Source organism: Neophocaena asiaeorientalis, unplaced genomic scaffold (genome assembly GCF_003031525.2).
Source record: "Neophocaena asiaeorientalis asiaeorientalis breed wild unplaced genomic scaffold, Neophocaena_asiaeorientalis_V1.1 scaffold430, whole genome shotgun sequence".
Classification (NCBI taxonomy): domain Eukaryota; kingdom Metazoa; phylum Chordata; class Mammalia; order Artiodactyla; family Phocoenidae; genus Neophocaena; species Neophocaena asiaeorientalis.
In genome coordinates this window covers 134,802-145,313 of record NW_020173691.1, presented here as the reverse complement: position 1 = coordinate 145,313, position 10,512 = coordinate 134,802, and the positions used below count along the sequence as shown (strand labels likewise).

Sequence of the window (10,512 nt, the reverse complement as noted above, 5' to 3'; positions counted from 1 at the left end):
AGAATTTTTTTTTTTTTTTTTTTTTTTTTTGCGGTACACAGGCCTCTCACAGTCGTGGCCTCTCCCGTTGCGGAGCACAGGCTCCAGACGCGCAGGCTCAGCAGCCATGGCTCACGGGCCTAGCCGCTCTGTGGCATGTGGAATCTTCCCGGACCGGGGCATGAACCCGTGTCCCCTGCATCGGCAGGCGGACTCTCAACCACTGTGCCACCAGGGAAGCCCAAGTTATCTTATTTTGATGCTATGCTAAATCTTGGACTTAAAGAGATAGGAACAGTGCTCCTATTTCAGTGGAAAGATATGGAAACGGAGGAAGACAAGCTGATAGCTAATCCGTGTTGAGGCCCAGATATCTTGGTTTCAATGCTTTAGATGTACTAGTACGGAGGTAGAACTACTCTGGGGTAAAAGGGGGAGGAGAAACAAGCCCTCCTGACTGGGAACCATGTGGAATTCCTGGAACACACCTAGAGAGAGCTGCCCACCTGTGAACCAGGAATGGACCCACTAAGGGGACAGCACTCCCGCAGGTGACTCTCACCAGAACTCTCCATCCTCAGCTTTCTTGTCCAGCTTTTCTTTCTGCCTGGGATCTATGTAATTCCACTCTGGTGCACTGGGAAAGAAAGAATAGCATTTAAAGTTTTTTTTAAAGGAAGCAGAGGTGATCATTCCTGAAGGGTTTGCTGCAGTGCAAGCTGTTTACTGCAGCTCAACTTCCCCCTGAGAAATGGGGAATACCGAAATGATAGCCAGGGGTGGGAGGTGGGTGGAGCCTGGGGAAGGGACGGGGCTCCACGGGCCCTAACAGGGTGACCCCAGGCATGCAGCAGGAACACTGCGCCATGGCTTTGCTCTAAGTTCACTCTCCAGGCAAGTTTTACATTCATGTCTGATTCAGCCCCCCAGGCCCTGATCACAGGCCTGGGCAAGTCCAAGGCAGGAGCTGCGAGAATGGCCGCCACAGGCCACTCCACCGCTTCTCAATTGGTGAGACGTCCTTCTGGCTTATCTAACAGTCTGAAGTGAAGATACTGTGAGAGGGTCTGAGCATCTCTGGGCACATGAACATGGTCCCCTTCCTGAGCCTGCAAAATGACAATCAGGCCCAGTTTTGTGACAATTTCCGTGAAGTAATGTCACCCTGTGGGGCCTCCTGCTGGTGGCCTTTCCATAGCAATACCCACATAATTTGTTGAAATGCCATTTCCAGCTCCCTGACCTTTAAGGAGTTAGGTTTTCCTGAAATATGTATGCAACGCTAAATAACTGAGCAGTATCCAGATCCATCTTTTAAAAAATCCCTTCCCTGATTGCTTTCAGCAAAACGTGAAGACCTCCCCGTCGCTGCATAAAAGCTGGGGTATACCCAAGCCCAGCCTCTTCCTCCAGGGGGGCTCTCAGGATCCCTAGGCATCAGGGATGGGAGCACCCAGGGCCTATTTAGTTCATGGAAATAGTCATTGGATCAGACCAAACCTCAGGGGCTTCCCTGGGCTTCCCTGGTGGCGCAGTGGCTGAGAATCCACCTGTCAGTGCAGGGGACACGGGGTCGGTCCCTGGTCCAGGAAGATCCCACATGCTGCAGAGCAACTAAGCCCATGCGCCACAACTACTGAGCCTGTGCTCTAGAGCCCGCGAGCCACAACTACTGAGTCCACATGCCACAACTACTGAAGCCCACACGCCTAGAGCCCGTGCTCCACAACAAGAGAAGCCACCACAGTGAGAAGCCCACGCAGCTCCACAACGAGAGAAGCCACGGCAATGAGAAGCCCGCGACTGCAATGAAGAGTAGCCCCCACTCGCCACAACTAGAGAAAGCCCGCGCGCAGCACCGAAGACCCAACACAGCTGAAAATAAATAAATTAAATAAATAAATGTATTTTAAAAAAAAAGAGCCAAACCTCAGAATGTGCTTGTTAGAAACAAAGATTAGGGGACTAGCTGGAGAATATGAGATCTGACCTAAATCTCCCAGTTAGTTTTTTCAAACTTAAAAAAAAAACAGTTCTAATTTAAAGACATTGAGCTGAGACTAGGGATGTTACCTCAGAGATGCAGCACCCTCCTCCCCGCGGCAGCCATGTATAAATACCCCTGGCTGCGTCTCCAGATGTAGCCTGCGGGGCTTGCCTCTCATCACCTCACACCCTTGGACCTGTCCCAGCCTGTTAGGGACTGAGCATCTTTGGGGAAAGGAGATAAAGTCATATAAGCCCCGTAAGCAGCTTGGGAAGCAGCTGCTGCTTAAAATGGCCGAAACTGGGGTTTCAATTTCATTCAGCCATGACATCCTTTTGGGGCAGTTGGCAGAACTAAGGTTTTGGGTTTTGCTCCATCATAGACAGGAGAATGAAAAACCTTTAATATAAGAGGAGATCCGTGGCCCTGGGGATGTGTTTCTTCATGACACAAACCTCAAGGGAAGTACCAGTTACGAGCACTAATGATGTGTGATTAGTTCATAAATGTAATAAAGTTCCCTTCCAAAGCCCTGATGGCATCATGCAGTGTGGACAGCATGTATGAGGTACATACGAGGCTTAAGGATGTGCTAGGGGGTGAGTTGTTATTATAACCATTCCCGCTTCTGGTGGCTCTTCATCAGTGACACTGGCCAATTCTCCATCCTTCCCCAGCGCCAACATGCCTCCCCCGTGCCAGCGGTGCTAACTAGGATGGAAACTGGGCCATGCTCTCTCCATCCTCCAGTACCACAGTGGCATCGATTCCAGGGCACAGCTGTCCCAGGACACCACAGGAGGCCTCTGTGTCCAGGCACCACCTCTGACTGGCTGCCACTCTCCACTGTGAGAGGTCTGGGCCCCTCCGTTCATTAATGGCTTTGTCGGGAGAGATCAATACCCGCCCGTAATGAGCTCTGGGGGAGCGGGCGCCACTCCCACTCATCCTCACTGCCTCTGGAGGCCAGTGGCTCCTAGGATCCAGTTCCTACTTCTAGGCACGTTTCTTCTTGATGCTGAGGGGTTTGGCCTTTGTCCGAGTGACCAGGCTTTGTGGAGTGGAAAGAATCCGATGGAGAGTGATGGGTCTCACCTTTGGAAGACCGCGGTGGTAGGTAGAAAACCAGCCAACCCTCCGGCGCTCAGCAAAATTCCACTGAGCTGCCAAACTTGCAAATGCCAAAGCAGAGCAAGGAATCGAAGACTACAGCTGAGTGGTTTTTGTTTGGCTTTTCCCCACCTGGAACCACCTAACACTCTTTTCTGAACAGGCTGTGTGCTTTGTGGACGGAAAGCACTGCCGAGCGTACTCCACTGTGGGTCTCACGATCACTGCGTGTTTTGCATGACGCCTTCCTGCAGAGGGAGGTGAGCACGGCTGGAGGGAGGAAAGAACCTACTCATCGCTCCGGGCCCCCATCCATTTCACTTCGCCCCACGGGTTCCGGAGTCTCATCAGTTTCTCTGGATGGCCCCGGAAATCCACCTGCAAGGGCCACAGACAAAGGCAACTGAATCACCACGCATACCCCTGCTGCCCTGCGTTCATGTCCTCGCCTGAGCAGACCTGCATTCAATTCCTCAAATGCCCCTAAACAACCACTTATATTCGCTTTTAACACATGTTTTCGAGCCTTAGCTAACTACTCTATTTTCCACAATCTGGTTGAATATAGTAAGTCCAGCATAAAAACAAGTGTCTATCTGCTTTAACTTGGATTAAAATTTGAGAGTTGACTGACTCAGTTCTTAATATATGAGACCTATTGACAATCAATGCCCTCCAACAAATAAATACTAAGAACAGAGCAGTTAGCATTTTTGGAGCAGGTAGTATGAGCTAGGCATGGAGCTGGGCAGCTCAGATGCATTATCACCTCATTTAAACCTCACCACAATCCTATAAACTGGGTGCTGTTATTATCTTCATTTTCATCTCTCTCAAAACTCTGAGACCCAGAGGGAGTAGATGTATGTATATGTATAACTGATTCACTTTGGTGTACACCTGAAACTAACACAACATTGTAAATCAACTATACTCCAATAAAAATTTAAAAAAACAAACAAGCAAACAAAAAAACCTGAGACTCAGCCAGAGGGGTTGAGTTATCCAAGATTACCTAGTTAGTAAGTAGTAGATGGAGGACAGGCACCCAGGCAGTCTGTCTCAAAGCCCATAGTGGGAAATCCATACATCCACCTTCCCCTATTGTCTGCGGAACACTCACCAGGAGCCCCCACGTGTGCCTTTGCATACACGTGCAAACATGATGGACTGTTCTGTCTTCAGTGTCTGACCCGTCATGCCCTCGCCTAGTGTTTACATATATGTGCTCAATTCATATTTGGGAATTGACATCATTAAAGAGCGTATTTGTGAAACACAAACACACGTAATGAACATTCATGCCTTTTTAATAAATAACAAAAACTGAGACAACCACTGCGTTTCCTTTTTTGCTTTGGCCATCAGAAAACCCAAAACAAAATTAATTTCTCAACTGGAGCACTGTCTTTAGCCTAGATTGTCTGGTGTATTTTACCTTTGTTGTATGGTTTTATTGTGTCCGTGCTTTTCATTGTAAACCAATGCACATCCTTTTTGGAGGTAAGCAGACTATGGTAAATAGAAATAATGAAAAGTTCAGCCCATCCTTTCTCCTTGGGTTGAAACGTAAGGAATACTTGCTTTCCTTCCCACCATCACACCCCACCTTGAAAGTTGGGGCAGGTTTTACTGCCTTTTTCTCTTTGGAGATCCTATGGGTTTCCACTGCTTTACCTGTACAAACATACTTTTTTTTTTTTTTCCATATGACATACAGTAAGATATACTTTTTTAATGCTTTTCTTTTTTTTCAATTTATTTATTTTATTTATTTATTTTTGGCTGCATTGGGTCTTCGAAGCTGTGCGTGGGCTTTCTCTAGCGGCGGAGAGCAGGGGCTACTCTTCATTGCAGTGCGCGGGCTTCTCATTGCAGTGGCTTCTCTTTTCGCGGAGCACGGCCTCTAGAGCTCAGCCTCAGTAGTCGTGGCACATGGGCTCAGTAGTTGTGGCTCATGGGCTCTAGAGCGCAGGCTCAGTAGTTGTAGCGCATGCGCTTAGTTGCTCCTCAGCATGTGGGATCTTCCCGGACTAGGGCTCGAACCCGTGTCCCCTGCATTGGCAGGCGGATTCTTAACCACTGCACCACCAGGGAAGCCCAAACACCCTTCTTAGAATGAGTGCAGATCTAACTGACAATTTCTACAACTTTCCTCCAAAACTTCGTCCCTCTTCCTGGCCACATCTCAGAGGATAGCCTGCCTTTAGTTAGAACCCATAGAGCTGAAGCTCAGAGAGGTTACGTTATTCATCTCTGAGTGGGTAAGAGGTAGGAGGGCCCTTGTAATAAGCAAGAGCTGAGTGTGGGTCGGTGCCAGGGGCTCTGTGCCACCAGAGGTGCTGCACCTCAGCAGGGCAGGGAAGGGCTAGGTGGTGATTCCCTCTCTTTCTCTCAAGGATGTCAGGGATTTATGGTGGTATCATTAGGCACTGCTGGTAGCACAGAACCAGAGAAAGAGAGCAGCCTTCAGGGAGGGACATGTCCCAGAGCACTGCAGGGTGATGGATTCAGGGGCAGGGAGAAGATGGCAGGACCAAGGTGACCTGGGGCGGGGAGAGCACAGTCTGGCCAGACCTGGTCCCCACCACCCCACTGGCATATTGAGATACACTTTCTCCATTCTGTCAGCCCACTGCACACTGCCCCCTTTTTTTGGAGAACCCCCCTGTGGTTTGGGGGGAGCCTGGCAGTCAGAAGAGCAAAGCCCATGACCCAAGCTGAGCCAATCAAATGGTACCTCACCTCTCTGGCTGAAATAACTGAAACCAAGGAGTGGGCAAAGATCCCAACCACCAGATCAGAGACTTTTTCTGAGATTTGTAAAATCAAAGGTGGTTTGCGATACTACCAAGTCGAAGTCTGGAACACTAGTGGTCATCTCTCCTTCTGCATGAAGCCTGCCTGGCATGGAAGAGGGTGGAGTGGAGACAAGACAGGCAGAGAGAGCTCCAGGAACACCTAGATCCCTAGATCCAGGCTTCTCGAGGCCAGCACTGCCCTTCCCTTTCCATGGTCTAGTGGGATGAGCCAATAACTTCTCCTTTTTCTTTAAGCTGGTTGGGTTGAACTTCTGAAGCCAATGACTAAAGGAGTCCTGGCCAGTCCAGAGTCATGACTTACCGCGTCGGGTGAAAGAAGCCAGAAGCATGTACTTCGTGGTGGGACAGAATCTATTTCTGTGGACACAGAGGCCTCAGAGGGACACACATGGGCCAACATGCAAAGGAGAGACAGACGGTGCTGGGACAGGCAGCAGAGGGACAAGCGAGGTGCCTGCAGTTCCCTGTGTGACGTGCCAACCATGAGCCTTCGCTGGAAGTGGGCACCGCAGACGTGCCCGACAGGGCATAATCCCACACTTAACAACTTATTCCCTCTCACTATGGTGTGGCCCTGAGATCTCCTCACACTGGAGGGATGCTGTGTGTGTGGCCCTTGCTAGATCTGGTGAGCGTGGGCTCTGCCAGGAAGACCAAGCGTGGTAAGGCTGCAGCTGCAGGGAACCCCTCCTCAGTGTGTCCGGGTGAAGAACTCCAGGCCTGGGGATCCAGGGAAGGATTTTATCTGGGGGCTGTTTCATCAACAGATACCCATTTGATTACTTCTGTGGAGGCAAACCACACCGCCCTCAGGCAGAGACTGAGTCACCCAACAGAAAGTCATATTACACAGTAAGAATTACCTGGAGCAATTGAAACTTTAGCATTGCAGGCTTCCCAGTCTTTCTTCCTATAATAATGTCTCCAAAGAAAGTTAGCTCCTGGACTCTACATGAGCACAGGCTCTGGTGGGAAGCGAGGGGCTCACATGGCGAGGATGAAGCCTGGCTTGGCGAGAAATACATTGTATATATATAATATAATTACATTGAAATAGTTATCAAAATATGTTTTTAACATTAGAATATGGTAAGGTTCGTACTTCTTTATTAACATTCTATATAAAAGTTCTGGAGTGGCGACTAACAAGCACCATGATTATGAGGTAATGATGAATATGTGGTATTTTGAATTATTTGCAACAATTGTAATGTAATATGAATATAATCCATGATTTCTATTACTGTGCTTCATTGTCTGCATTCATACCAAAAGGAAATAAGTTAGTGAGAGTTGGTGTAACTGAAGATGTAACGGTACAATTCTTTCATGCTCTGGAGATAATGTTCAATATACAAATCCTCTGGTAGCCCACTGACTCAAATTCACACTAAAGTGTAAATGATTGTCCCGGGCCCTTTCCTCAGAGTAGATAAGACAGTGGTGATAGTGGGACTGAATATGAGGTCACTAAGCACTGGGAATCAAATAGAAGGGAAAGATATTCCATGGTGACTGAAGCAGCCACACTTCAAACCTGCTGACGAAAACCCTCACACACACACTACCGCGGAGAAGGACATTCACTGCACCATTTTGTATAATAGCTGAAGAGAGAAAATAACACGTGTCCATCAGTAGGAGACAGGCTAAATCAACTGGTACTTCGCACTGCAATGGACTGCAATATTCTGAGTGGTTACAAAGGAATGAAGCCCTTCATACGCTGACATGGAAAGAGCTCCAAGACATTTTATTTAGTAAAATAATAACAAATAATGGAAAGGTGCTAAACAATGTTTACAGTGTGCTGCCTTCAAGGCAAGAAGGCGATGCAAATTAGAATACGTATTTAGACTTGCTTGAATTTGCATAAAGAAACACTGAAAGGATAAGGAAAAAAAAAGGTTCCAGGACAGCAAGCAGTGGAATAGATGGAGACAGACAGGAAGCTGAACCTTCACGGTGGACCTTTCAGTGGTTTTCATTTTTGAACAGTGTGTATTCAAAATAATAATAAAATCACGATAACACAAAACTGTGTAAAGGACGTCATTTTCATTATATAGATCAACTGTTAAAAAATAATAACAGGACTTCCCTGGTGGCACACTGGTTAAGAATCCGTCTGCCGGTGCAGGGGACACGGGTTCGAGCCCTGGTCCGGGAAGATCCCACATGCCGCGGAGCAGCTAAGCCCATGCGCCACAACTACTGAACCTGCGCTCTAGAGCCCGCGAGCCACAACTACTGAAGCCCACATGCCACAGCTACTGAAGCCCGCGCACCTAGAGCCCGTGCTCCGCAACAAGAGAAGCTACAGCAATGAGAAGCCTGCGCACCGCAACGAAGACCCAATGCAGCCAAAAATAAATAAATAAAATAAATAAATTTTAAAAATAATAAAAAATCATAACAAAGATGTTTTAAACCTGGAACAGACCCCACTGCACTGTGCTGGACTGTGTCAAGCCTGAAAGGCACTGAACAAACATGAATCCCTGTCACACCCTGATTCTACAGGTGCAGCATGACACCCCCTGGTTCTCTGATCAGGAAGTTTTCTTCTTAATCTCGCCATGATCCACCCATCGTTAACGCCACCGAGCTCAAGACTCACAGGCCACACAGGTTGTTGTCACTTAGCTCCTGGCAACCACCCTGGTGCTGAGTTGCAGGCCTGGCGTGCAGGCACCCACTTCGATACATGTTGAGGCTCCATCTGGTCCACAGGCCCTCCGGCCCCGTACCCAGCATCCTTCAGGAAATTGGACTCAACAACCCCTTTCCGCTCTGCTCATTAAAAACCACCACTGCAGCAGGGCTAACCCGGAGCAGCCTCCACGGCGTGGCCCCCTCACTTTGATGTGAGTTGGATTCGGAGAATCAGGTTCATTTACTGCTCCTCTAGCTGCAGGCTCCATCAGCAGCGCACGCTCACCATGGTAACGCTCAGGCCTCTTTTGGGAACCCTTCTTTTCTCTGAGCTTAAAACTATTCAAAGGAAGATCTATCCAAGTTGATCAATTAAAAGACACTTATTAAATACCTTTGCCAAAGTCAAAACATCTACAACAAGAAGCTGTTAAAAGCATAGATTAGAAGCTGTGTTTCCCTGAGACATGTGCTAAATTAGGTTAAATATTTAGCTGGAAGTAAAAAGGTACAGCACAGTCATCCAGAGCAATAAAAGGTCAGAACGCTACCCCTGTGTGAGCCCTCACACAAAGGCTTAGGAGACTGTGGCTTTCAGGGAACAGGGCTCGCGTCTGTGTGGTACCCGAATCGTTCTCACTGCTTTGTGCTCACGCACCATGAGCTCTGGCTAAGGGGATATCGGCTATACTCGTCAAAGGAGAGAACATTGGAAGCATTTAAAATAAATGCCGGTGATTCAAAATCATAAAAGTTTCCCACAGGCTCAAGAGAACAGGAGGAACAAGGAGAAAAAGGATGGAGGGGAAATCTCCTGAAGGATAAAGGGTGATTGGTGCCGCATGGATGCTGAGATTTTGTTTGTTTGGCTAATTTTCAGCAAATAGGATTTGTCTCCTCCTGCCTTCGTTTCCAGGTCTATTTCCTGCAGCTGTCACTGGCTGGCCGTTTGGAAGCCCAGCGAATTCAATTCAGAGCCGTGTTGTCCCTGAAACGTCAGTGTTGTCCCACTCAATGAAGAAACTGTGATGCCCTGGGATCAGGAGGGCTTATGAGATCAACGGTGCTGATCTACCCACAGTCACACAGCCAGGGGAGGCAGAGCAGGAGCTGGTGCCCACGGCCAGCTCTTTATCGCTATACATACTGTGTGGGTGTGTGGGTGTGAAAGCGGGTATGGGGGAGGGTAGGAGAAAGGCAAAGGCTGAGATAATGACATGAGGAACTGTGATCTCACCCGTTCAGACAACACCCCTATGTACAGGGAGAGGATGAGGCTAATGTATAACACTCTAACAAAATGCCCTGCACCCTGTAGACGCTCATTAAATACTTGATTCAATGATGACCCCGTGTGCTGATGGAAACACTGAGGTGTCAGGAAGTGTCCTATACAGAGGAGAACTCAGCTCCATTCCCACATCTGACCTACGCTTTCCCTGCTCACCTACCTCAAAGTGGCAGCCCTACAGCCTTGTATAAAGCTGCTAGCTCCTACCTAAATGGGCCAAGACACTGCCTTTGGACTGGCTTTTTTTTTTTTCTTCCAAATATTAAAAAAAATAATTAACTTGTTTTCTATTAAAAAAAAGTATGTGCATATGGGTAAAAAAAAAATCTAACAGGGCTTCCCTGGTGGTGCAGTGGTTGAGAGTCTGCCTGCCGATGCATGGGACACGGGTTCGTATCCCAGTCCGGGAAGATCCCACCTGCCGCGGAGCAGCTGGGCCCGTGAGCCATGGCTGCTGAGCCTGCGCGTCTGGAGCCTGTGCTCCACAACGGGAGAGGCCACAACGGTGAGAGGCCCGCATACCGCAAAAAAAAAAAAAAAATGGTTAAGATGGTAAATTATATTTTGTGTGTATTTTACCACAATTTAAGAAAAAAAGAAGAAAGAGAGGGAGGAAGGAAGGAATGAAGGAAAGGAGGGAGGGAGGATGGAAGGAAGGGAGGGAGGGA

At 48.2% G+C, this 10,512-nt stretch overlaps 1 protein-coding gene across 1 annotated transcript in view; it reads right to left on the bottom strand.

Moving 5' to 3' along the window:
* Positions 1-10,512, bottom strand: part of LOC112403130 (calpain-8-like) — a 45,687-nt gene that overhangs the window by 32,140 nt on the left and 3,035 nt on the right. Inside the window, 2 exon segments of the mRNA XM_024750464.1 lie at positions 542-616; positions 3,369-3,454. Of these exon segments, the coding sequence (XP_024606232.1) occupies positions 542-616; positions 3,369-3,454 (161 nt within the window).